The sequence below is a fragment of the Ochotona curzoniae genome, unplaced genomic scaffold, assembly GCF_017591425.1.
Source record: "Ochotona curzoniae isolate NIBS_2020 unplaced genomic scaffold, NIBS_Ocur_1.0 scaffold_1037, whole genome shotgun sequence".
Classification (NCBI taxonomy): Eukaryota; Metazoa; Chordata; class Mammalia; order Lagomorpha; family Ochotonidae; genus Ochotona; species Ochotona curzoniae.
Window position 1 is genome coordinate 29,878,603 of NW_024467083.1, and position 27,964 is coordinate 29,906,566.

At 46.2% G+C, this 27,964-nt stretch overlaps 1 protein-coding gene across 6 annotated transcripts; it reads left to right on the forward strand.

Annotated features, from left to right (window-relative positions):
- Positions 1 to 27,792, forward strand: SETDB1 (SET domain bifurcated histone lysine methyltransferase 1). Of its 6 annotated transcripts, none has more exons than XM_040999349.1 (23): positions 55 to 239; positions 915 to 1,202; positions 2,500 to 2,651; positions 11,705 to 11,739; positions 12,107 to 12,206; positions 12,295 to 12,339; positions 12,914 to 13,039; positions 13,191 to 13,392; positions 13,884 to 13,957; positions 14,573 to 14,763; positions 15,868 to 15,997; positions 16,951 to 17,092; positions 17,185 to 17,340; positions 18,341 to 18,973; positions 19,707 to 19,823; positions 23,195 to 23,364; positions 23,898 to 24,517; positions 25,262 to 25,290; positions 25,388 to 25,520; positions 25,770 to 25,935; positions 26,605 to 26,816; positions 27,050 to 27,138; positions 27,283 to 27,792. In XM_040999349.1, the coding sequence occupies exons 2-23, from the start codon at positions 943 to 945 to the stop codon at positions 27,398 to 27,400; spliced, it is 3,900 nt and encodes a 1,299-aa protein (XP_040855283.1). In that variant the 5' UTR covers positions 55 to 239; positions 915 to 942; the 3' UTR covers positions 27,401 to 27,792. The 6 variants fall into 6 exon arrangements, with proteins under 6 accessions (XP_040855288.1, XP_040855283.1, XP_040855285.1 ...); XM_040999351.1 differs by having other exon boundaries at positions 932 to 1,202; XM_040999352.1 differs by lacking the exon at positions 12,295 to 12,339.
- Positions 27,793 to 27,964: the final 172 nt, after the last annotated feature.

Here is a 27,964-nt window from a genome sequence, read left to right on the forward strand (position 1 = left end):
TTTGACTCCGGCAGGCTACCGTCGCGGCAACCGGAACGGCGCTAGAGGCTGACTTCCGGCCGTCTCATTGGCTTCTCCGTCCCTCCTTCACGCTTTCCCTCCCCTCCCCCTGCTCCCGTTCCCTTCGGAGTCTCTTGTTTGGGATCCAGGAGGACTCCGGCCTCGCGAGTCTGGGGTCGATACCCGAGAGCGCCTGCAGCTGGACCGGCTGGGAGGTGTGGGAGATACCGGTCATTGAGGTATTTGGAGACCCAAGGCTTCTCTGGGATGTGGTGGGAGGAGGTCGGGCCAGCGTGAGGAGAAAGTCTGAGAGGCTAGCCGGCATGGGACGGAGCTGTTCTTGCAGATGGGTGGGATACGCCCCCAACTCGGGCCGAGGTCCCGCGTGTCGTCAGAGCAAAAATGGAGGCGCGGCCGGGAACCGGCGTTAGGGTCGGACGGCTAGCATTGTGGTATCAGAAAGGAAAAAAGTTAACACCGCCGGGTGGAGGTTGTTTCCGTTCGGGGAAGCCTTTTCGTTGCAAGCTTTTTCGTATGCATAAATAGTTTCGAGTATAAGGCAGAAGTATCTAAAATAGAAGCGTCGTAATGTATGGGAAACTAATAACAATAGAGAAAATGCCGAAGGAGTTGGAATCCACTCCCTCCCCACTGGAGAGGCGGAGTTCGCACTGATTTCTCTCACCCGTGAAGGGAACGCATCCGATCCCAGAAATGCAGTTCTCTTCAGTTTCTGCAAACATCTGCAAGTAGCTCCCTGATGCGTCGTTGTGCTTGGGGACTTCTCTCAGACTTTCAGGTCTTAAGCTGTTTGGTGTTGGTGTCACTTAGATGGAGAGGGGAGTGCAGGCTGTTGGAGTAACAGGTAGCCGAGAGGGCTGCGATTCTGCATGGTGAGTGCCATGTCTCTTTAGTTTTCTGTTCCATGCAGAGGGCCGAAGCATGTCGTCCCTCCCTGGCTGTGTGGGTTTGGGTGCCGCCGCGGCTGCCGTGGAGTCTGAGGAGATCGCCGAGCTGCAGCAGGCGGTGGTGGAGGAGCTGGGCATCTCCATGGAGGAGCTGCGGCAGTTCATCGATGAGGAGCTGGAGAAGATGGACTGCGTGCAGCAGCGCAAGAAGCAGCTAGCCGAGCTGGAGACGTGGGTGTTACAGAAAGAGAGCGAGGTGGCTCTAGTCGACCAGCTCTTTGATGACGCCTCCAGGTGAGCGCCGCCTGAGAGAAGAAGGGCGTTTCTGTGTGGGTATAGTGGTTCATGCTGCTGAACCTAAGTACTTCATGCATTACAAAGTACGGATGTCTAGAATTTGGCGTTTTGTCACAGTGGTCCAAAATCTGACGGAAGGTTTACCTACATAGAGATTTTTCATTTCTCAAGGCAAATATATCCTTAAAAATAGATGAGTGCAAGTCTTCAGTCCCACTCTTTTTTTAATGCAAATGCTTATTTGTTTTTTATTTATTTGAAAGAACAACAGAGAAAGAAAAGATAGCTCTTCCATCTAGTTCATCCCCCAAATGCCTGCAACAACCCAGGCTGTGGCAGACTGAAGCCAGGCCCAAGAACTGCCTCTGGTCTCCCTGTGGGTGGCAGGGACTTGAAGCATCAACTACTGCTTCCTAGGCACATTAACAGGAAGCTAAATGGGGAGCAGAGATGAAAGTCAATCTCAGGTGCTGATACAGTATCCCAAAAGGTGGCTTAGCTCACTGCACTACACTGCCCACCCCCTTCCACTTTAAAATAATTGTTTTGTCTCCCTAGTAAGTACATTTGGAGGATGAAGATTGTAAACTGTTATGGTATTGATTTAACTGTGGAACCTCAGTAAGTTTCTACACTGCCCCCATGCCCCATATTTGGTTTCTGGTACCCTACTTACAAGGTATTTTCAGAGCAAGGTAAATGTCAAAGTAGGTTTGAAAGGAAAGTTGACCCTAGGTAACCATGGATACAACTGTGCATGGAAAATAATCTGAAAAAATAATTACATCTTTAGTGAGCATGTATGGACTTTTTTCCTTGTTATTATTATTCCCTTAGCAATGCAACTTTATAACATATATAAACATATAACACAAACTAACAAAATAAATATAATAACTACTTATGATAATTACATTTATTCAGTATTATTAACAATTTAGAGGTGATTTAAGGTATGAAAGAAAGCATACTCAGGTTATATGCAAATATTATGCCATCTTATATGAGAGAGTTGAATATCTAAGGAGGAATTCTGGAACCAGTGCGCTGTGAATGCTAAGAGATAAGGTGGCTGTGCTTTGAATTCCTGAGAAACTAGTCTGAAAACAAAACTATTTCAGACATTTTTTTCTGTGAGTAAAAAGAAATTCTGAATTCTAAGCAGGGCCACTTTGCGATGGGGTGTCTTTAAGCTGAGGACCGTCTGCTTCGTTATGTGTCTGAATTCTAATGGGTCCTGCAGCTGGGCCCCCTGTGCTGGCATTGACCTTCCCTGTATGTGTTCCGATACTAGGGCAGTGACTAATTGTGAGTCTTTGGTGAAGGACTTCTACTCCAAGCTGGGCCTGCAGTACCGAGAGAGTAGCTCTGAAGATGAGGCTTCTGGGCCTACAGAAATAATTGAGATTCCTGATGAAGATGATGAAGTCCTCAGCATCGATTCAGGTAAGGGCTGGGGCTTCAGATAGGAAGGTTGTAGGACTCAGCTAAAGTATGGACAGTTACATGATAATAAAAGAGATGAGAAACCAGTTACCTACATGATATTCCAAGCTAAATTCATCTAGTACAGAAAAAAATTGCAACATTATTACTGTGATCGTCCATGTGTGCTGTGTCTTCTTTCCCCTGTTCTGTGTGTGAACTCTATTCTGAAGTCCCTTGCTTCCTTTATTGGTGGCGTTGACGTCTATGTATCCCAAAACAATGGATTGGGACTTTTTTTTTCTATTATTGATGGTTTTATAGAGGTATTTATATATCACTAAATGAATCTGTTTTGATGATATGATTTGAGTTGTAGTACATTTATGCAGTAATGTAATTGCAGAACATTTGCATAGTCTCAGTAACTTCCATTTGCCAGTTTGCTGTCAGTATTCCTTGTTTCCCCCTAGCAGATGTTTCCTTTTTCTGTAGTTTTGCCTTTTCTACAAATTTCGTGTAAGTACAATTATATAATATCTACTCATTTGGATTCACGATGTATTACTGTCTTTGAAATTCTTCTGTGTGTCATGGATCAGTAGATTAGTCTTTTTGAGGGGAATAGTATCTGTTATGTGAATATATAAGGTATTTTTGTCCACTCTTCAGTTGATAAACATTTGGGTTATTTTCAGTTTGAGTTACTCTGAATAATATTGCTATATGTTATGTGAGCATTGTATTTCATTTCAGGGGGAGAGACTCTGCCAATGGGTACAGTTGGTAGGTCATTTGATTACAAATAGGCCTGATTTAAAGAAACTTGAATGTTGCCAAAAGGATTGCACACTAGGAAATTATGAGAATTTCAGGTCTCTACATCTTTGCCGATACTCAGTATTGTTAGGGTTTTCTTTTTCTTTTAAAATGATTTATTTATTTGAAAGGCAGAGTTCAATGTCTGGTTCATTCCACACACAGCTACAGTGGCCAGAACTGGATCACTCTGAAACAAGGAGCCTCTTTCGAATCTTTCACGTAGGTGAAAGGGGCCCAAGCTCCTGGCATTCTCCACTGCTTTCCCAGACACAGGAAATGCAGGGAACTAGGTCAGAAATGGAGGGGCCGGGACTCTAACCAGCACCCAATTGGGATGCCGTACCAGCTGTGCCTCAGCACTGACTCAGTTTGTTAGTTTTTAACTTTTGTCCCCCGCCCACGCCTTAAGCAAAGAAAACAGCACAGCAGTTATTTGTTTTTGTCTTTTTTCCACCTATCTGGAAGGCAGCATAACAGAGAAAGACAGGGGCAGGTATCGTTATCTGCTGGTTCGTTCCTCCAGTGCCCACACCAGCTCGGGTTAGGCTAGGCCAAGATAAGGAACCTGAGGCTGCATCTGGTTTCCTGTGCAGGAGGCAGGGGCCAAGCACCTGAAGCATCGCCTGCTCAGGATGCATTAGGAGGCTGGGTTGCAGGCAGAGGAACCAGAACTCAAACACACTGCAAATACAGGGTGTGCTTGTCCCGGGCAGCTGCGTAACGTGCTGTGTCACAGTACTTTCTCTTGGTTATAACCTTTTTAACTGAAAGGCAGAGTTGCAGAGAGAGAGAAAGCAAGGATGTCTGTTGGTATCATGTTGTCATTCTAGTTTGTATTTTTCTAATAGCTAATGTTGAATGTTTTTGTTTAGGATTTTTTGGTACTTATATGTTTTTGCTTTAAAAATAATTACCTACTCAAATCTTTTCTCTTTTTAAAAATTTATTTCTTTTTTTTTTAAAGATTTATTTATTTTTAATGGAAAGAAAGGTTGGTTTACAGAAAGAGAAAGATCTTCCATCCTCTAGTTCACTCTCCAGATGGCCACAATGGCTAGAGGTGAGCTGACCCAAAGCCAGGAGCTTCTTCTGGGTCTATCACACGTGTTTAAGGTTCCAATAATTTGAGCCATCCTCTACTGCTTTCCCAGATCATAAGCAGGGAACTGAATGTGAAGTGGAACAGCTGGGACACAGTGCCCATATGGGATCCTCGCACTTGGAGGCAGAAGATTAGCCAGTGAGCCATTGCACCAACCTGTACCCTTTTTAAATTTTTTCATCCTTTTATTTATTTAATAAGGAGTAAAGAAGTCTCACCTCTGGTTTAGTTCCTCTATGTTTCCTGGCCCAGGCTGAAGCCAAGAGTGAGAATTAAACCCAAATCTGCCATATGGTAATAGAAACCCAGCTACTTGAGCTGTCACGGGCTGTGTCCCAGGATGTACTTAGCAGGAAGCTGAAAGAGAGAACAGCCAAAATTCAGACCCAGGCACTCTGATAAGGATGGAGGTGTTCAAAGCTGCAGCTTAAATGCACCCTGTAAAATATAAAAATTCAAATAACTAAATATTTATATATTCTGCCATCTGGGGAGTAAATGGGAGATGGAAGATCTCTCTCTCTTCTCTCCCATACCTATGTAAGTCTGCCTTTCACACTGCGCGGTGGCGCAGTGCTTAAGGTCCTTGCCTTGCACGCCCGGGATCCCGTACGGGTGCCAGTTCTAAATCCCGGCAGCCCTGCTTCCCATCCAGCTCCTTGCCTATGGCCTGGGAGGGCAGTCGAGGACGGCCCAAGGCTTTGGGACCCTGCACCCACGTGGGAGACCCGAAAGAGGCTCCTGGCTTCGGATAGGCATAGCATCGGCCGTTGCGCTCACTTGGGGAGTGAATCATCGGACGAAAGATCTTCCTCTCTGTCTCTCCTCCCTGTATATCTGCCTTTCTGATGAAAATAAATCTTTAAAAATAAATAAACAAATAAATGTTAGGATAAGATAAATTCATCTGATTAATCGCTATATGGACTGTTTCTGAATTGTGTCCTGTCACAGCGACCTAAATGCCTGTACCAGCTTAACAAGGTTTTAATGACTATCATTTTAATGGTAAGTATTGAAATCAATAAATGTTAAGTCCTACAAATTTATTTGGTATTTCATGCATATCAATATAAAGTTTAGGGTCAGCCTATCAGGTACTAAACACCTCTCCATACACACACAAAACCTACTAGTATTTTTAATAAGATTGCATTGATTCTAGAAGTCAGCTGAGGGAATTTTGCCTTTTTAACAGTATTGAGATATACCCATAAAGATGGTATATTGCCACATTTAGTTATGTCTTGTTTTTAGTTGAAAAGCAGAGTGACAGAGAAAGAGAAAGCTCCCATCTGCTGATTCACTCACTATGCCCACAGCACAACAGCTGGGGCTGGGCCAAGCTAAAACCAAGAGCCAGGAACAACACTCGGGTCACCCACTTTGGTGTCAGGGACACAAGTATTCGTGCCATGATCTGCTTCCGAGGGGACACATTGGCAGGGAACTGCATTGGAAGCGGAGGTAAACACAAACCCAGGCTCTCTGTAAGGGATGCGGACATGCCAAGAACCACCCCAGCCATCCCGAGCCCTCCCATTTCTGTTTCAGCTCTTTGTGTGGTGGTCTTTTACTTTCTGTTTTTCTCTTTTGAATTTAGTGTATCTCCTGTAGATAAAATATAGCTTGTATCATTTCTTTTTAAGATTTTTTTATTTTTTTAAAGATTTATTTTTGTTATTTTTTTTATTGGAAAGGCAGATATACAGAGAGGAGAGACAGAGAGGAAGATCTTCTGTCCGATGATTCACTCCCCAAGTGAGCGCAACAGCCGATACTATACCGATCCCAAGCCAGGAGCCTCTTCCGGGTCTCCCACGTGGGTGCAGGGTCCCAAAGCCTTGGGCCGTCCTCGACTGCTTTCCCGGGCCACAGGCAGGGAGCTGGAAGGGAAGCGGGGCTGCCGGGATAGAACCGGCACCCGTATGGGATCCCGGGCGTGCAAGGCGAGGACCTTAACCACTTGCGCCACCGTGCCGGACCCAAGATTTATTTATTTTTACTGGGAAGGACAATTTGCAAAGGGGAAAGACAGGTTTGTTTTGTTTTGTTTTGTTTTGTTTTTTATTGCAAAGTCAGATATACAGAGAGAAGGAGAGACAGACAGGAAGATCTTCCGTCCAATGATTCACTCCCCAAGTGAGCGCAACAACTGGTGCTGCGCCGATCCAAAGCCAGGAGCCAGGAGCTCTTCAGGGTCTCTCATGCAGGTGCAGCGTCCCAAGGCTTTGGGCCATCCTTGACTGCCTTCTCAGGCCACAAGCAGGGAGCTGGATGGGAAGTGGAGCTGCCGGGATTAGAACCTGCAACCATATGGGATCCTGGTGCGTTCAAGGCAAGGACTTTAGCTACTAGGCCACTGTGCCGGGCCCAGATTTTTTTTTTTTTTTCATTTTATTTTTATTGGCAAGTAAGATATACAGAGAGGAGAGACAGAAAGGAAAGTCTTCCATCCAATGATTCACTTCCCAAGCGGCTGCAACAGCTTGAGCTGAACCAATCTGACACCAGGATCCCAGAGCCTCTTCTGGGTCTCCCACACAGGTGCAGGGTCCCAAGGCTTTTGGCCATCCCTGACTGCTTTCCTAGGCCACAAGCAGGGAGCTGGATGAGAAGTGGGGCTGGCAGGACTAGAACCAATGCCCATATGGGATCCCCGTGCGTTCAAGGCAAGGACTTTACCTGCTACGCTATCACGCCAGGCCCAAGACATATCTTCAGTCCACTGATTTACTCTGCAGGTAAATTGCAGGTAGCTGCAATGACTGGAGCTGAGCTGAACCAAAGCCATGAGCAAGGAGCCTCTTCCAGGTTTTCTATGCAGGTGCAGGGCTCAAGGCTTCGGGCCATGCTTTACTGCTTTCCCAGGCCACAAGCAGGGAGCTGGATGGGAAGTAGAGCAGCCAGGACACGAACCAGTGGTCGTATGGAATCTCGGCACTTGAAGGCTGACCAAATGAAGCACTGCACCAGGCCCTGTTTCTTATCTTTGTTAAGACTATATTTGTTCTCGGGCCCGGCGCAGTGGCGCAAGTGGTTAAGTCCTCGCCTTGCACGCCCGGGATCCCATATGGGTGCCGGTTCTAATCCCGGCAGCCCCGCTTCCCTTCCAGCTCCCTGCCTGTGGCCTGGGAAAGCAGTCGAGGACGGCCCAAAGCTTTGGGACCCTGCACCCGCGTGAGAGACCCGGAAGAGGCTCCTGGCTTCGGATCGGCATAGTATCGACCCGTTGCGGCTCACTTGGGGAGTGAATCATCGGATGGAAGATCTTCCTCTCTGTATCTCCTCTCTGTATATCCGCCTTTCCAATAAAAAATAATAAAAATAAATCTTTAAAAAAAATAAAAAAAAAAAAGACTATATTTGTTCTCTGCATTTCAGAAAATTGAGTCCATTCACAATGTTAATCTATATGAATAGATTTATATTTTTCCCTTTTGCTGTATCTTTCCAGTATCACAATGTGTCCCTACAGGCACCTGTTCCATTTTTATTTTAGACATTATTTTACTAAACTATTTTCATTCCTCTGTTCTTGGCTTTTACTTTTTTAAACAGTAATTCCATCCTTACCTAATCATTACCTATTACAAGTTCATGCAAAAATAATACTTGTAAATTAAAGCAGCTTTGGTAGGGAGGTGGAAAGGAGTGCAGTGGCATAGAAAGCTGATCCTCTGCCTGTGATGCTGGCATCCCACATGATGCCAGTTCAAGTCCCAGCTGCTACACTTCTGATCCAGGTCTGTATGTGACCTGGGAAGGCAGTAGAAGACGGCCCAGGGCGTTGGGCCCCTGCACCCAAGAGGGAGATCCAGAAGACACTCTGGCTCCCAGCTTTGGACATTGAGCTCAGGTCACTGCAGCGATTTGAGGAGTGAACCAGCGAATGGAAGATTTCTCTTTCTCTCACCATCTCTTTCCCCTCTCTTTGAAAACTCTTTCAGCTAAAATAAATAAATCTTAATATATATAGCTTTGCACCAGTGTATCTCCACTTTACTTTCTTCCTATCTAGTGCTGTTCTCCAATGTATTACATCTACTTACGTTCAAAGCCAGAAGTTTAGTGTAAGGCCAAAAAGAAAATAAAACTGCATGTACTTACCACATGTTTACTGTTTCTGTTGCCCTTCATTCCTTCCTGCGGGACTGAGTTAACCATCTCATGTTTTCTTTTATTGGTTTGTTTTTCCATCTAGTGGTTTGAAGGATTTCCTTTGATAGGTCTTTTGGTATGACTCAAGTAACAATGGGTTTTCTCAGTCATTGTTAGTCTGGGATGCAAAATGCTTGGTTGACAGTTTTCTTTCTTTTTCTTTTTTAAGATTTATTTAATTTATTTGAAAGAGAGAGTTACAGAAATGGAGAAAGAAACATACAGAGAGGTGTTTCATCTGCTTCTTTGCTTCCCCAAATGATTACAGTGACCATGCCAGGCCAGGTTAGGCTGGTCTCAGGAGCCAGAAGCTTCATCTGGGTCTCCCACATGGATGCAGGAGCCCAAGCACTTGGGCCATCCTCCACTGCTTTCCTCAGTGTGTTGTAAAGGAGCTGGATCAGAAATGGAGCATCTGAGATTGAAACTGGGCACCCATGTGGGATACCAGCACTGTAGGTGGTAGCTTTACCCACTGTGTTTGCTTTCAGAATTTCAGATATTCTATTCTGGTTCCTTCTGGTCTCTATAACTTATTTACTTATTTTCATTTTTATTTATTTATATTTTATTTATATTTGAGAAGCACAGAAACATATGACCTCACATGCATTGATTCGTTCTCCCAGTTCTCAGCAAGTGCTGGAGCTGGACCATCTAGAGGAGCCACCAACCCGATCCAGATCTTCACATGGATAGCAGAGAGCCAACGACTTGAGCCATTATTGTAAAGAGTTATTTTGACATTTTTATTGGAAAGTCATATATACACTGACACACTCCCCAAGTAGCCACAACAAGCAGGAACTGATGCAATCAAGGAGCCAGGAACTTCTTCTGGGTCTCCCACATGGGTGCAGGGTCCCAAAGCTTTGGGCCGTCCTCGACTGCTTTCCCAGGCCACAGGCAGGGAGCTGGATGGGAAGCTGGGCTGCCGGGATTAGAACCGGCACCCATACGGGATCCCAGGATGTGCAAGGCAAGGACTTCAGCCACTAGGCTACCAGGCTTGGCTGACTTTTTTTTTTTTTAAATAATTATTGGGCCTGGCACGGTGACCTAGTGGCTAAAGTGCTCACCTCAAAAGGGCCAGGATCCCATGTGGGTGCTGGTTCTGATCCTGGCGGCTCCACTTCCCATCTAGCTCCCTGCTTCTGGCATGGGAAAGCGGTCAAGGATGGCCCAAAGCCTTGGGACCATCGGTTGCTTCACTCCCCCAAAGGGCTACAGTAAAGTCAGAATGCCAGCACTTCTAGAAACATCGATTCAGCATGCTGACCCCCTTCCCAGCTCCTTAGCAAGCAGCTTAATTGTAAACAGACTAGCCAAAACTCAAACCAGACACACTAATGTGAATGCCAGTGTCTCAAACAATATCCTTTTTTTTTCCAAGCAGTGTCTTAACCGTGATACCACAGCAAGGACTGCAGGGCTTGATATGTAATCCAGACCTTTGACACGGGTTGTTACCTTGATTACCTTAAACGTTTCATCTCGTCTCTTGTGCCCTGTTCTGCTTCCCAGAGCTTGGCTTAGTCACATGACCACTGACCAGTATCTGCAAGCATAATTGTTATAAATCTACTTTCAAATTGCTTGTGATTGTCTTGGTTCACTCCCCACATGTCCACTACCATTGAGGCTGGGCTAACCAAAGCCAGGATCCTGGAACTGTACATCTGGCCACGTGGATTCAGGCACCCTGGTATATTAAGCCATGCTCTGCTGCTTTTCCCAGGTACCTCAGCAAGGAGCTAGATCAGAAATGGAGTAGCCAGGACTCACCAAGTGCCCATAGCGTATGCTAGCATTGCAGATGGTAGCTTAACTGGTTCTAGATTTTTTTTTTAAATTAAAGATTTGTTTATTTTGATTGGAAGGTCAGATTTACAGAGAGAAGGAGAGAAAGAAAGATCCTCCATCTGCCAGTTCACTCCCCAAGTGGCTGCATCAGCCGGATTTCAGCCAATCCAAAGCCAGGAACCTCCTCCAGGTCTCCTATGCAGGTGCAGGGTCCCAAGGCTCTGGGCTGTCCTCCACCACCTTCCCAGGCCCCAAGCAGGGAGCTGGAAGGGAAGTCGAAGCAACCAGAACACAAACCAGCACCCATATGAGATCTCAGCGCATGCAAAGCAAGGATTTCGGGCCCGGCATGATAACGTAGTGTTTAAAATCCTCACCTTGTACATGTGGGATCCCATATGGGCATAGGTTCTAATCCCGGCAGCCCCACTTCCCATCCAGCTCCCTGCTTGTGATCCTGGAAAGCAATCGAGGACAGCCCAAAGCCTTGGGAAGAAGCTCCTGGCTTCTGGTTCCTAGCTCCTAGCTTCAGATCAGCTCAATTCTGGCCATTTTGGCCACGTGGGGTGAGAATCAGTGAATAGAAGATCTTTCTATCTTTCCTTCTCTATGGAAACCTGCCTTTCCAATAAAAATAAATAAATATTTTTAAAAATTCAAATAAATGATGAAAAATGCAAGCCCACCTGTCCAAATATCTTACTCAGAAATAAACCCTGTCATTTCCAGACTTTTTAAAACATTGATTTTATTTCTGTTGGAAAGTCATATCCACAGAGAGAAGTAGAAACAGTGAGAAATTTCCTGTGTCCATTGGCCCACTCCCCAAACAACTGCAACAGCTGGAGCTGAGCAGATTTGAAGCCAGCAGCCAGGAGCTTCTGCGTCTCCCGTGCAGGTGCAGGGAACCATACTCTACTGCTTTCTCAAGCCACAAACAGGGACCTGGACAGGAAGTGGAGCAGCCAGGACACAAGCTGGCGCCCACATGGGATCATGGTGGTTTCAAGGCAAGGATCTAGCCATTATGCTGGGCCCAAGTTTTTTTAAACACTTTTATATATATGTATATTTGGTTTTCAGTATTGATAATACTTCCGTGATATTGCTGTAAATAACTTAGTTATTGGTTTCCTGGAAATTCATTTAAGTCTTTTACGCTCAGTAGAATTCTTTTTGTCTTTAGGTGATGCTGGGAGCAGAACTCCAAAAGATCAGAAGGTGAGTTGGAGTGGGTTATAGAGAAGTGATAGGTAATAGGAGTATTGAAAGAACTTTTAATCATTAGCTACTCAAACCATCATCCGCTTTGTAGGTTGTAGTTCTCTATCAGACATTCTAAGAAAGAAGTTACCAGAAGCCATGCACACAGTGTGCTGTTGGAAGTAGAATTTAGCTATGTTCAGCTAGTTTAGATTAGTGAACAAAATCCTCCTAAAGTTGATGTCTAGCAAAGTTTGATAAATGTAGCCATGAGATTCCAAGCATAACTCATTGCAGTTTGCTTTTTGAAAGTCAGTTTTTCTTCCCTTCAAGTTATTTCTAACCCATGCTACAAATTTTGTTTCTCTCATCGTTTTCCCTACAGCTCCGTGAGGCCATGGCTGCCTTAAGAAAATCAGCTCAGGATGTCCAGAAGTTCATGGACGCTGTCAACAAAAAGAGCAGCTCCCAGGATCTGCATAAAGGTCGGGGTCGGGAAGTATCTGGTACAGATGGGAGGTGACTTCCTGTAGAGATTTCATAGATAAAGCTGATTTCACTTTATGGTTTCAGAATCCTTTGTTACCTCTGTTAATAGAAGCTGGCTGTATGTCCATGGTCAGTATACGATTCTTTGTGTGATTTTGTTGTTCCTTGTTATCTACTTTTTTGGTCTTCTGATTGATTTAATGCCAGACTTACTGTCCTTAAGTAGTTGTCAAGTCCCAGTTACACTGTTGCTGATTTTCTAGTCTGTGTTGATTTTCTCCTTGTACCTTGTTAGCGCCCTTCCTTTAGGCTGCTGCCACGCTCTTGTTCACCTCTTCCAGTGTCAATGGGGAAAGAGTAAATTAAACTCTCTGAGAGGGAAACTTTGTAGAATTGATAGATATCCTTCAGAAAAATGCTTTATAAATGCTGCCTACTGTCTGATGAGTTTCAGTGTTGTTCCTGTTACGAGGTGGGAAACATTTCACTGGGGTGAGACGTTCCTGAATGACCTGTGTTCCCTTGTTATTCAGGTCTCTCCTGTCAGCACAGTTGCCTGCTTGGGTTTCTGCCCTTGGCCGGAGGAACAGCCAGCGTGGCTAAGGATCAGAGATTGCCCAACTTTCCTTAGTGACTGCTGTGCTCGTTACCTTTCCCTTTGCAGTGGCAGAGCTTGTTCAAACAGCTCTGCTTTCTTCCGTAGGAACCTTGAGTCAGATGTCGAGTGAGCTGAGCAGAGATGGTGACCTGGTAGTCAGCATGCGGATTCTGGGCAAGAAGAGAACCAAGACGTGGCACAAAGGCACCCTGATTGCCATCCAGACAGTTGGTATGTTCAACCAGAGGCAGCACTGCTGCAGAGACACCCACAGGGCTCCACTGCCGCTTGCTTCCTCTCCCTTTATATTTTACCTAGCAGCCAGAGCTTCCACAAAAACCTGCAGTCCTTTAAATTGTATTTATCCTTCCCTTTTACTCAGGGCCAGGGAAGAAGTACAAGGTGAAATTTGACAACAAAGGAAAAAGTCTACTGTCAGGGAACCACATCGCCTATGACTACCACCCTCCTGCTGAGCAGCTGTTTGTGGGCAGCCGAGTGGTGGCCAAATACAAAGATGGGAACCAGGTCTGGCTCTATGCTGGCATTGTAGCCGAAACACCAAACGTCAAAAACAAGCTCAGGTACTTGGGCAGAGAGGACTTTACAGGGAGTAGAGGCCAAGAACACTGAAGCTTCTGTGTTCATGCCACGGTCCAGATCTCTCCTTTAGTCCCCAGGAGCCAGAAACCTTTTCTCATTCTTTGCCACAGGAGTCATATAGTTTTTATTTTGTTTTGTTTTTTGGTTGGTTGGTTGGTTGGTTGGTTTTTCTTCCTAAGGAGGAAAACTAGGAGAGTAATCAAAATTGATGAATTATTAGGAAAATAGGGAATTCACGTAAAAGGAACACGTGGGAATAAAAGGTTAGCAGCATAGGAATATGTTAGAGAAACAAGAATAAATAGATGTTGCGAAAGTGTGGATACATTGGTTAGATTAAAGGAAGATTGTGGGTCTCTTGGTGACGGGAGTAAGAAGCATATCCCGTGAGATCCAGAGGCCGGGAGCTCGTGGAATCCTAGTGGACACAGCGGTGCCTGGAGTAGTTTCTAATGCTCTTCCTCTTTCCTAGGTTCCTCATTTTCTTTGATGATGGCTACGCGTCTTACGTCACACAGTCTGAACTATATCCCATTTGCCGGCCACGTGAGTGTCCTCCTGCCTCTCCCTAGCTCTGTCATTTCCTCCTCTACTCTGTGTGTGTGTGTTTCCCCTTAAGATTCCCTGTAGAAAAATCCCAGGGTTTGAGTGCTCCAGTCTCAAAAGAGCATACATTTGGTTGATATTCTTTGGGGGGTACGGTTGTCCTGTTCATTGCCAAGGCTGGATATTGGTCTAAGCCTGTGGTTTGTGTGTTGCTTTCCATAGAAGTACTGCTTGGTGGAGCTTTAGCATATCACCTGTGTTCAGTACTCTGGCTTAGGAACAGACTCCTGCCATGGCAATGGGTTTTTAATTGCAGAAGCACCAGCTACCATGGCTGTGTTTCCACATAACATGATGGTAAACAGAGTACCTTAACCTGAGAGGACAGGTGTCTGACCTGGTGGTTCAGGTGCTGGTTGATTTGTAAGTGCCTTTACTTAGATCCAGCACTTATGGGGGGGTCTTGGTATTGCTTCCTTTGAGATTATGGTTTCTTTATTTTTTTGCTTTCCCTCCCCTACTTGAAAAATACCAAATGTCTCCTTGCTGTTCATTTTTTCCTATCAAGACATGCCCTCCATGCCCTCTCTCAGCTCTGCTTCTTCCTTGGGACAGTGAAAAAGACTTGGGAAGATATAGAAGACATCTCCTGCCGAGACTTCATAGAGGAGTATATCACTGCTTACCCTAACCGCCCCATGGTGCTGCTCAAGAGTGGACAGCTTATCAAGACTGAGTGGGAGGGCACCTGGTGGAAGTCACGTGTTGAGGAGGTGGATGGGAGCCTCGTCAGGATCCTCTTCTTGGTACTGTTCTTCCTTGGAATTCTGGAAAAGGGCTACAATGGGATGATTATACAGTTAGTCTATCACTTTCTTCTTCTTTTTTTTTAAAGATGTATTTATTTGAAAGGCAAAGTGACAGAGAAGTCCTTCATCTACTGGTTGATTCCCTAGTTAGCTACAGTGGCCAGATTTGGGCCAGGCTGAAGCCAGGAGCCAGAAACTGCATCTTGGTTTCACACAAGGATGGCAGGGTCCCAAAGCCTTGGGCCATCTTCCACTGCTTTCCCAGGCACATCAGCAGGGAGATGGATTAGAAGCAGAGCAGATAGGACTCCAGCCAGGACTCCAACATAAGCAGTTGCTGAACCTACCATGACAGTGCAGTGCTGGCTCAGCAGCTTTCCTTTCTATCCTCCTGTTTGTTCTCCCTGTTGGCCATTTTGTTACCATATGGTGGTGGTTGAAAATTAGTTTCCTAGGGCCAATATTGTGACATAGTGGGTAAAGCCACCACCTGTGATGCCAGCATCCCATATTCATGTCCTAGCTACTACGTTCCAGATGAGCTTCCTCCCCTAGTGGCCTGGGAAATTCCAGAGAAGATGCCAAAGTGTTTGGCCCTCTGCTACATATGTTGCAAACCCTGATAAAGCTCTTGGCTTCTGGCTTTGGCCTGGCCCATTGCTAGCCATTGTAGCCATCAGGGGATGGCAGATAAAGGTTGTGTGTGTGTCTAACTCTTTCAAAATAAATCTTTTTTTTTTTTTTTAAGATTTATTTTTTAAATTTTTATTGGAAAGTCAGATATACAGAGAGGAGCAGAGAGAGAGAGGAAGATCTTAGGTCTGCTGACACATTCCCCAAGCAACAGCAATGGCCAAAGCTGAGCCAATCAGGAGCTAGGAGCTTCCTCCACGTCTCCCACACGGGTGCAGGGTCCCAAGGCTTTGGGCCATCCTCGACTGCTTTCCCAGGCCACAAGCAGGCAGCTGGATGGGAAACAGGGCTGCTGGGATTAGAACTGGGCTCACTGGGGAGATTACCCAGAGGTGGCACGAGTGTTCTCCACAGCTGGCAGGAGACTCATCTCTTTCTCCCACTCTTTCTTCCTCTCATCTTCCTCAGGATGACAAAAGATGTGAGTGGATCTATCGAGGCTCCACACGACTGGAGCCCATGTTCAGCATGAAGACCTCTTCGGCCTCTACGCTGGAGAAGAAACAAGGGGGACAGCTCCGGACACGTCCAAATATGGGTACGTCCTTCAGGGGAGGGAAGAAACAGAGCCAGACAGCAAAGGGACAAGACACTGTGGTTACCCTTTGTCTCCCAGGGTAACATTGCAGACCCAGAGGGAGCAGGACGTGTGCCCCAGTTTGTTCCCCGTCGTGGTGATGGGTTTGTGGTGCTACCTCCGTAGGCTATGGCTCTGATTCCTCCTCAACAGTCCCAGGAGACTCTGAAACAGTTTGCTTAGATTCAGATAGTAGCAGTTACCTCTCTTCTCTAGGTGAGAATTTTGTTTCCCCATGTTTCTGCAATACTTGCTGATTTCCTCCTTCCCCAGGGCAGCTTGGTCCAAAAAAAGCATTTTTTTTTTCAAAGATTTATTTTTATTTTTTTATTGGAAAGGCGGATATACAGAGAGGAGAGACAGAGAGGAAGATCTTCCGTCCGATGATTCACTGCCCAAGTAAGCGCAACGGGCCGATACTATGCCTATCCAAAGCCAGGAGCCTCTTCCAAGTCTCCCACGTGGGTGCAGGGTCCCAAAGCTTTGGGCCGTCCTCGACTGCTTTCCCAGGCCACAGGCAGGGAGCTGGAAGGGAAGCGGGGCTGCCGGGATTAGAACCGGCGCCCATATGGGATCCCGGGCGTGCAAGGCGAGGACCTTTAACCACTTGCGCCACCACGCCGGGCCCTAAAAAAAGCATTTTTTTTAAATATTCACTAAAATAATATATAATTAATTAGCTGATGAGGTGAATTGTCTGAAGCAGGAAGATAAATTATTACGTAAGGACCAAAACAGCGTATGCAGCACCTCTAGTCACTAGCGTTAATTAAGAGTGGGAGCTGAGCCTTAGCACACACTTGAAACATTTCCATTGCTGCTTTGTTGTGTGATATAAGTTGAGGGCCAGGTGTGTAATGAGTACAAGTGACACGGCTTTCTCTTCTCAGTGATCAGTTTCCTTTTTCCTATAGGTGCTGTGAGGAGCAAAGGCCCTGTAGTCCAGTATACACAGGATCTGACCAGTACTGGAACCCAGTTCAAGCCAATGGAGCCCCCGCAGCCTCCTCCAGCTCCACCTGCTCCAGCTCTGTCCCCTCAAATAGGTGACCCTGAGTGAGTGCTCTTCCTTGCTTGATCTTCAGTTTCTTGCATATCCCATTTCCTGTATCCCTTACTATTTGATCTCTTCTCAAATCCCCTAAAAGCATGGAAAGCCAGCTTGCTCAATCACGGAAGCAGGTAGCCAAAAAGAGCACATCCTTTCGACCAGGATCTGTGGGCTCTGGTCACTCCTCCCCTCCGTCCCCTGCACTCAGTGAGAGTGCTGCTGGTGGGAAGCCTGCAGCGAACCAGGCATATAGGTGAGAACATTTTGGGCTGTCTGTGGGCAGGTTGGCAGTGTGGGCTGAGTGGTCGCTGTGGAGAGAAAGTTCCTTGACTCCAAGGGGTTTAGGTTAAGGTAATGGTGGTGACAAGTTTGGACTTAAAAGGGAGTGCTCGCTTCAGCAGCACATATACTAAAATTGGACTTAAAAGGGAAGCTTTTGCCATAGAAGTTTTTTAGAAACAGGAGGTAAGAATAATTGAATTGGGAACTGAATACCTGGGAGTATGCCATTTATTAATGAAGAAGGTCATTTGTTAATAACGCTTTTGGGGTTTGTTTGTTTGTTTGTTTCCTACTATTTACTTAGCTATTTGAAAGATAGACAGTGGGATCTTCATCTGCTGGTTTACTTCTCAGTAGCCAGGGCTGGGCCTAGTCAGAGACCAAGAAGTCCAATCTACTGTCCCATCTGGGTGACAGGGGCCCAAGTCCCTTTGGGCATCTTCCAATACCTTCCTGGGTGCGTTCGCAGGAAGCTGGATCAGAAGCAGAGCAGAAGGGACTCTTTGGTACTCCTGAGGGGGTGCCCATGTCGGATAATGACTCCATGCACAGCATCACAAAGGCAGCCCCAGTTTGGTGAAACTTCTTGCCATCATTGCTGTAATATAAAGGAAACACTGCAATCTTGTTCCTGGAGTCCCGGGAGTGATTATGGGCATTATAGAACATACTGCAGACAGAAAAGCCTCAGTAGAAGACTGGCCTGCACTTCCATAATTCTTAGGCTGATAGGCTTAAGGGAAAGGCCTAGTATTGAAAAGAGACGTTATCGGTCAGTGCAGAGTAACCAGAGAGCTTTTATTATTCAGATCTGTTATGACAAGGAACAGTCTGACTTGTATTATCGTTAGTGTTACAGACACCGCTGTTTAAAATAGGAAAGAAAAGACTTAGCTAGTTGGAGGGATAATTTATGTAACCCAAGCAGCCTGGACGCCTTCTTAACCTCCTCTCTTGCCTCTTGTTTGCAGATCACCTTTAAGTTCAACAACTTCTGCCCCAGCACCTCCAGTCCCCCCGGCTCCTCCCGCACCCCCAGCTTTCCATGGCATGCTGGAGCGGGCCCCAGCGGAGCCCTCCTACCGTGCCCCCATGGAGAAACTTTTCTACTTACCTCATGTCTGCAGCTATACGTGTTTGTCTCGGATCAGACCCATGAGGAATGAGCAGTACCGGGGCAAGAACCCGTTGCTCGTCCCGCTGCTATATGACTTCCGACGAATGACAGCCCGGCGCCGGGTTAACCGCAAAATGGGCTTCCATGTCATCTATAAGACCCCCTGTGGCCTCTGCCTCCGGACAATGCAGGAGATTGAACGCTACCTGTTTGAAACTGGCTGTGACTTCCTCTTCCTGGAGATGTTCTGTTTGGATCCCTATGTTCTTGTGGACCGCAAGTTTCAGCCCTATAAGCCTTTTTACTATATTTTGGACATCACCTATGGAAAGGAGGATGTTCCCCTATCCTGTGTCAATGAAATTGACACAACTCCCCCACCACAGGTGGCTTACAGCAAGGAACGGATCCCGGGCAAGGGTGTTTTCATTAACACAGGCCCTGAATTTCTGGTTGGCTGCGACTGCAAGGATGGGTGTCGGGACAAGTGAGTCTGTGGAGGAACTGCTACTTTTCACTCCAGCTTCCTGGTGGTGGTCTTTATTTTCACTTCTTTTGCCATCTATCTCTACTGCTTCCTCCCCACCTTCCTTCACCCCCTTGCTCGGCAGGACCTCAGGCCCTATGGCCTCCATGAAAGCTGTGAGACCAGAAGGCTGACGTCTTGATAGGCCCCACTGAATAACCCTGGGTACCCAGGTTTGCTGTATTTTTTTTTTTTTAAGATTTATTTACTTGAAAGGAAGGGTGACAGAGAAACAGAGATGTACTGGTTCACTCTGCAGTGGTCACAGCAGCCAGGGCAGGACCAGACCAAATCCAGGAACTCCATCTTGTTCTCCCACGTGGGTGGCAGGGGCCCAGACACCTGGACCATCTTCTGCTGCCTTCCCAGGCACGTTACCTGGGAGCTGGACTGGAAAGGGAGCGGCTGAGATTGGAGTTGCACTCCAGTGTGAGATGCTGGTAGTGGCTTAGCCCTCTGTCCTCAGTGCGGCCCCTGTTGTTGCCTCCTCTAACACCGCTCTGATCCTTCCCCCATTCTATTTTGTTTCCCACCCTACCACTCTTTCATGCTCTTATTCTACCAGTTTGTTTTATTCTGTCTCTTTATCTCGTGTTCTGTCAGTACTCTGAGAGAAAGGAAATTTTACTATGAAATTCCCATCCTTTTATTATTTCTCACAGCTCCAGTTGTTGTATCCTTCTGTCTTATACAGATCTAAGTGTGTCTGCCATCAGCTAACTATCCAGGCTACTGCTTGTACCCCAGGAGGCCAAATCAACCCTAACTCTGGCTACCAGTACAAAAGACTGGAAGAGTGTCTGCCCACAGGGTAAGTGGTCACGGGATTCTGGGGTACCTCATGTGCTTGTAAGAACCATCCAAAATTTAAAAATTGAAACCAGAAATAGAACATAGAAGCAGGCATGCGTTTCTTTCTTGGGCTTTCCTTGAAATGACAACATAGAAGGAATGATTAGTATCTGCCAATTTTCTGTTGCAGCAAATGATCTCAACTTTATAGCTAAATGAATGTGCCACCCAAGTACGATTTACTATAGGAAGTGAAATATATTCAGAGAAGTATTGGTGGAGACCTGATTATAGGGCTTTGTAAGCCAAAAAGGAAATATTAGAATCAGGTTCATAGTGCAGAAAGAAATGCCTTAAAGGATTTTAAGCAAGTGATATGATCCGCCTTTTTAGGATTACCCTGGCTCCTGTGTGGAGCACAGATCTTAGGGCAGCAAAAGCAGGATTTGGGAAACTAGTTAGCAGATAACTGCAGGAATATAGGCAAGGGAATAGTGGTTGAGTAGCTGGGGCTGAAACTAGAAAGAAGGGTCCCTTAAAGGGTGAGAATGAGAGGAAAGGGACAGTATCAAGGACAGCTTCTGAATTTTTTAATTGAACAACTATGTGGATGTTGGTGTCTTTTACTAAAGTAGAATACCCAGAAGGGTTACAGCTTTGAATGAAATTCAGTTTTTGTTAGGGACGTGTTAAATTTTAGGTACTTCCTGGGGAATTCAAGGGGAAATGTCGACGAGGCAGGGGAATTTGTAGAGAGAGGTATAAGAGCCGGATATAAAGGGTTAGTGGTTGTCAGCATAGGAGTCATACTGACAGCTTGACCGTGTTTCCTGAGAAAGTGTTGATGATGGAGAAGCGGGAACCGGGAGTAAGCCCAAGGCGAGCCGGCACTGAGTGCTTGAGCAAAGGAGGTAGAGGCGGCGTGAGAAATGGAGAAAGGAAAAAGACAGTGAAGAAGTAAGATAGATCATGGTGAGCTGATATGTATGAATGTGTGAACTGATAAATCTAATTCAGAAGTATTGTCATGATTGAAGAGTTTGTGATGCCAAAGGGCCAATGAGGTCTTAGCATGAGTGAAAATAAATCCTACAAAGAGACAGTCAAAAATGAGAACATTGAGAATAAAGAAAAAAATCCTATAAGCTTCTAGAAAAGCAAACTAATGATGTAAAGTTATTCCAGCCTTTTCAGAATAATACAGAAAGAGGGCAGTTAACCTTTCCAGGACTCCAAGGGGAACTTACTGCTCTGTGAAGATAGGCTGAGGATGTGTTTTAGATGGGCAGTATCTCAGAGCTTCATTATTTCCTTTATCAGAGAGTACTAGTGGGGAAACAAAAGGAAAAAGTTACTGGCACTATTTACCAAAACAAGGAAAAGGGAGGTACAGAGTTCAGAAGCAGTCAAAAGAGGAGCAAAGGAAATCTCCCAGGTGGCAGTGAAGGGAGGAGAGCATACCGCCAACAGCCATAGCCAGTGCTGGGGAGGGACGGATGGCAGCAGGAGCAACTCCAGGGGAGCTGAGAGCGGGGACAGGCTGATGGGGAGCCGAGAGGGGAAAGTAGACAACCAAGCGAAAGACAGATACTGAAGTTAGGTCACTGGGTCATTTATGTTTTAATGATAAGCAAATTTCTAACTTACAAAGTTTAGATTTTATAAATGCTGCTGAATGGTAATTACATTGTGTGTCTTTTATATATTTTCTGTGTATTTATAATGCATACAGTTAGTCTTTTTAATAGCCACAAATATGTTACTCTCCTGCCAGAAACTCTGTAATAGCTTCTGATTTTTACTCTGATTCTATCAGAGTAAAATCCCGAGTTGGGAACCTCCCTGTCTCCCTAACCCAGAGTGATTCCAGCCACACAGATGCTCTTCACAGTTCCTGTGTGCAGTTCAGCCCATGTTCACCAGCCAGCCTCTGGGGCGCCCTGTCCTTGGCATCCTGTCACTATCCTTTAACCTTCAGCTCCCACTCAAACCTCCCTGCTCAGAACAACCTTCCCTGTCACCCTAAGCCCCAGCCTCACATCCTCGTCTGCTTGTAGAGCTCCGTGGTGTTCCCTGTAGTGTGTATGACAGCTGTGTGGACTGGGTTTGGTTCTGTCTTTTCCATTAGAGGGTAAGCTCCGTGACAGCAGGGGCCTGTCTGGCTGACTCCAGGAGGTTTGCTCAGTGGCTGGCATGGAATAACTGTCCCACAAAATAAACAGATGACACTTAATATCATTGTTGTTGCTAGTAGACCTGAGTTCAGGTTCTGGTTCCTCCACTTTGGAGCTAATCCTGTTATCAGGTGTAGAACATACAATGCTGGCACCACATCCCCATCCCCAAAGGGTTTTAAGAAACCTAATCAACTATTTCTTTGGTGCTCATTACACAGTGTGTTTAGTTTGTGCAGGTCCATTGACTCTAGACTTCTCTGTGTGTTCTTCTCACATATTTTACTTTATAAAAAGTTAAAAAAAGAAAATGACATGATAGCACTGCTTTGAGGATACAATAAGAAAATGTGTGTGAAGCATTTACATGGCACCCAAAACAGATAGCTAGTGAGTGAGTAGAGTTGTTCTTAACCCTCTTTATCCAAAAAAGATATGACATTAGTTTTGTTGTCATCTTTCCAAAGGTAAAGTCTCCCTTCAATTTACCCCAAGAACATAAGAAGGGAAATCTGAATGGAGAGCAAAGCAAATAGAGCAGAAACATTATATTCATAACAATTTCAGTCTTATCAGTGTGACTCTGTTCTTTCCTTTAATGTTCTTATTCCCCAGATCCCTCTGATTGGCTTTAATAGTTTGTTTTCAGAAGAATTAAGTTGTTAGATTCTTAGATAGAAGATTACTTCCTAAGGTAGACATTATGACCTTTTTCATTGTTCCCAGTGTTTAGTGCAGCTATTGGTATTTAGTGTTTACTGAGTGATACGGTGAAAACCAGCTTTACAGAAAAGGCTCCCTGTATTTGTCAGTTACACTTTCTCTTCACAGCACTCGGTGCATCAGCCTCTGCTTTTCTCACCTCTATAGAATGCATCTTTTTCTGCAGACACTGTATACTTATTTTAATGGCTCTGTAATGTAATCACATCATAGTTTTCTTAGCTTCTCTCCAGTTTCTCACTGAGCTTTTGGCATTCAGTATTTCAGACATGGCTATATATATCACTTTCTCCCCTTCCAGATTACTCCATCAGTTATATTCCCAAATGAATGAACGCACCCCAGCACTTCAGTAAATCCACTCAGCTTGTTACCTAATTTTTCACCTTTTCCCAGTACACATTGTAGGTGGTGATAACTTATTAATTGTAGCTGTTGTTTTTGTGGGTTTCTAGTACTCGTGTCATGGTTGATTTCCATTCTAATCTCCCAGGGTGTATGAGTGTAACAAACGCTGCAAATGTGACCCAAACATGTGCACAAATCGGTTGGTGCAGCACGGACTACAGGTTCGCCTGCAGCTGTTCAAGACACAGAACAAGGGCTGGGGTATTCGCTGCTTGGATGACATTGCCAAAGGCTCTTTTGTCTGTATTTATGCAGGTTGGTGATGGAATATAAAAGTTGTTTCCTAGAGCTGGGACATGGTGGGGAAATGAAGCAGAGACAAGTTGAACATAGGAAAAAAAAAAGTGCTGGGCATGTGAGCTGAGAGAGAGAGGAACCAGGGCTGGCTTCTTAGAGAACATGGTGAGTGGTGTGTCCACGTAGTGAACCAGAGAGAGCCACAGTGCTCTGGAAAGACAAAGATGAAAAGGAAGAATATCTTTGGACATGGTAATGGCCTAGAGGAGAGACATGACCATGCAGTGTGTCATCATTGCATGTCACTCGGCCCAAAGATTATTTTCGAGTATTATTTTAGTGAGAACTGTCTTGTTGAAGAGGACATGGGAATATACAAAAAGTCGCAGTTAAAGCTACAGGGAAGGAGGTATCACCAAAGAAAAATGGGAGACTAATGTAGGCATTTTATCTCCATGCTGGTGGACTGGGTATGGATGGATTGACCCTTACTTCCTGTTTGCAAAAGGACCACATAACCCTAGAAGGCCTTTAATTGTCTTCATCCTCAGGCAAAATCCTGACTGATGACTTTGCAGACAAGGAGGGCCTGGAAATGGGTGATGAGTATTTTGCCAATCTGGACCATATCGAGAGCGTGGAGAACTTCAAGGAAGGCTATGAGAGTGATGCCCCCTGTTCCTCTGACAGCAGTGGTGTAGACTTAAAGGACCAGGAGGATGGCAACAGCGGTACAGAGGACCCTGAGGAGTCCAATGACGATAGCTCAGATGATAACTTCTGTAAGGATGAGGACTTCAGCACCGGCTCAGTGTGGCGCAGCTATGCCACCCGGAGGCAGACCCGAGGCCAGAAGGAAAACGGACTCTCTGAGATGCCTGCCAAGGACTCCCGTCCCCCAGACCTTGGGCCACCACATGTCCCTGTCCCTCCTCCCTTAGTCCCTGCAGGTGTCTGCAATCCACCTTCCTCCGAGGAGACACCCAAGAATAAGGTGGCCTCCTGGCTGAGCTGCAATAGTGTCAACGATGGGGTCTTTGACTCTGATAGCCGCTCCTCCTTCAAGACTGGCGAAGGTGGTGCCGGGGGCAGTCGAGGGGAAGCTGAGAAATCCTCCACATCAGCACCTGGTGTCAAGGATGAGGGAGACACCAAGCAAGCAAAGAAAGAGGTAAACAGCAGTGACTTACCTGGTGGGTATTTCTGGGAAAAAATGTTCCCCTCTTTATTCAGCCAGTTATCTTAGCAATTTCAAAATGAAGAGTTTATGAATGATTTTTTTAACTTAATGGATTTCAAGTTATGTACGTCATTGCTTCCCTCTACTACAGAAACTGATCTTAGGGGCAGGAGTTGTGGCATGGCAGCTTAAGTCACTGTGCACAGCACCAGCATCCCACATCACAGTACCAGTTCTAGTGCTGGATTCCTGCTAATGTGTGTGAAAAAGCAGTCAATAATGGCCCAAGTATCTGGGTCCCCTGCCACCCAAAGCCAGAGCCTGGGTGGAGTTCCATGATCCTGACCTTACTCCCAGGGGTCTGTGGGGAGTTAGCTCACCCCCTTTCACTGTTGCTCTACCTCTCAATGATAAAAACAGTTTCCTTTTTAATGCACCTTTGATGATGTTTAAGCTTATTACATGTCTTTGGTCCATGTTAGACCCTGTTTGTTTTGTTTTTTCCATGAATGACATGCCTTACCTTTGGAAAGGACTAAAGTAACTCCTGCCATGAATATTGGTGACAAGAATATGATTATCACTGTCAAGTTATAGGGTGTTTTCCCCAGACCCATCTCTCTTCACTGGCTATCACAGGTTAATACTGTTTGGAGGTCAGCTGAAATAAAGTTTAGACATGCATTTATGACTTTTGACAATGAAAGAGATTAACTTATCACTTACATTTTCCAGGACCCTGATGACCGAAACAAGATACCAGGGTAAGCGCCGGTTCTTCCAGCCTCTTTCCAGTCTTTGAAAGAAACCGAAGAGACAGCCAATAACCTGCTCCTCTCTCATTTCTTACCTCCACGTCAGAATTACAGAAAGCTCTCGAAATTATGGTTACAATCCTTCTCCTGTGAAACTAGAAGGCCTTCGCCGCCCACCAAGTAAGACGAGTCTGCACCAGAGCCGGCGACTCGCGGCCTCTGCTCAGCCCGGCGCCGATGTAAGTGACCTTAGCCGGTTGGCTCTTTCCCCAACCTCTGTCCAGCTGCAGGAGTGTGGAACATTCTCCCTGCAGACCCATCACTGGTTACTGTCAGATCTTTTCTTGCTTCTTCAGCCTTCACCTCTTACGTTATTTTCCTCCTTTCTAATCTACCTCTTGCCACCTTCTCAGCCCCCTGTCAAAGCACAGGTAAGAGCAAGGACCTCCCTGCTCACTCTTCCTTGTTGTCAACCTTCTACCTCCCAGGACGTCCTGACGCTATCCAGCAGCACAGACAGTGAGGGGGAAAGTGGGACCAGCCGCAAGCCCACTGCTGGGCAGACTGCAGCCACGGCAGTGGACAGCGATGACATCCAGACCATCTCCTCTGGCTCCGAAGGGGATGACTTTGAGGACAAAAAGAACCTATCTGGTAGCCTGAAAAACTTTGGGAGTGGTAGGACCCAACAACAGGAAAGTTGGGATGGAGTATTTCTTAAGCAAGCTAAAGAATGGAGGGAAGATTCAAATCCTGAGAGTTGAGGGTTCTCTGAAAGGTTCTCTGACTCCGGGCTAAACTTTCCTTTCCTCAAGATTTATTTATGGTTGTTGCAAAGGCAGATTTACAGAGAGGAGGGGCAGGGGGGTCTTCCATCTGCTCGTTCATTCCGCAAATGGCCTCAAAGCCAAAAGTCAGGAGCTTCTTCTGGGTCTCCCATGTGGGTGCAGGAGCCCAGGGATGTGAGCCATCCTCTGCTGCTTTCCCAGGCCACAAGCAGGGAGCTAGGTGGAAAGTGGATGAGCCAGGACTAGAAGCCATATGGAACATCAGCCATACAGGCAGAGGATTAACTCACTGAGCCATGACGCCAGTCTCTAGGCTAAAGTATGAATAATGTCTGCTATGTCTCCTTCCTTCCTTCTCCCCAGAAAAGGGACTTTCCTTCAGCAGTGTAGTCCAGCATATCTGATCAGGCTTGAAAACATTGCCGCTTGGGGTCTTTGGGTCCTGAGCTATTGGTATCCCTGAGCAGCAACATATGGGACACAGAGTGGGGTGGAATGGCCAGTCATGATTGGCCCTAACCCCACTCTCTTCCAGGTCCAGCAAAGCGCCAGGTGGCAGTAAAATCAACCCGAGGCTTTGCTCTTAAATCGACCCATGGGATTGCCATTAAGTCAACCAACATGGCCTCCGTGGAAAAGGGGGACAGTGCACCAGTTCGTAAAAACACACGCCAGTTCTACGATGGTGAGGAGTCTTGTTACATCATTGATGCCAAGCTGGAAGGCAACCTGGGCCGCTACCTCAATGTAAGACCCCTTCCCGCCCCGTGGAGGTCTTCAGATACCCAATTATTTAAGGCACCTACCTAAACCTTTACCCTTTCCCTGCTGTGCTTTCCAGATCTCAAAGATGTAGCATGTGTTGCAAACCTGTCCTGTGGGATAGGGAGTGCAGGTGGCATCCTTTCCCTCACAGCTCTGACCCCACAGAGCCAGACTATTTCTCCTGCAACTCACTTTATTCTATTCCTAATCTGCAGCACAGTTGCAGCCCCAACCTGTTTGTCCAGAATGTCTTCGTGGACACTCATGATCTTCGCTTCCCCTGGGTGGCCTTCTTTGCCAGCAAGTAAGACAGGGCTTACCAAAGGGGGTGGCTGGGGAGGAGCAAGGCCCTGTTGGAGTTTTAAGGGCCCGTCTAATGTCCATGACCCAGCTCCACCCACACGTCCGCTTCCGTCACTACACCAGCCACCCCTTTCTTCCTCCTCAGGAGAATCCGGGCTGGGACAGAACTTACTTGGGACTACAACTATGAGGTGGGCAGCGTGGAAGGCAAGGAGCTCCTCTGCTGCTGCGGAGCCATCGAGTGCAGAGGGCGGCTTCTCTAGAGACCCGCCTCCTTCCCTTCGGAACCCTTCTGGAACTGTCCTTTCCTCAGGAACTGGATCTTCCTGACTGTTGAACTCTGACCCACCTGCCCAGCTCCTAGTGGATAGGCCCGGCGGGGGGGGGGGAGGCTAGGGTTCTGGGTCAGGAGATTCTTTCCATCTTGGTGCTAGTAGGCAGGGTTCCTTCATGCCCTGAGGCGCTGGGAGGTGGGAAAACATGACCACTGTCACCTGGGCCTGACCCCCCTCAGCACTGTCATTCACCCTTCCCTCCCACCACGTGTGTGCAAGTGTTGGTGCCTCCAGCCAGCGTCATTCCCGAGCAGGAGCTGTGCATCCATGATCCCCAGTTTGTACTGTTTCTTGAAAGACTTTTAACAAGATGGTTAAAATAGATGTGACTGGGCTTTTTTCCCTTGGTTTCCCCTTCACCATGGGCAGCCATCATCTTCTACCTTTCATACTCACTATGGGAAATACAACGAAACATATCCCACATTGGGGTCTCTGGAGCATCATCAAATGGCCATCCTCCATGGTGTAATTTGACAGCAAGGAATGGCC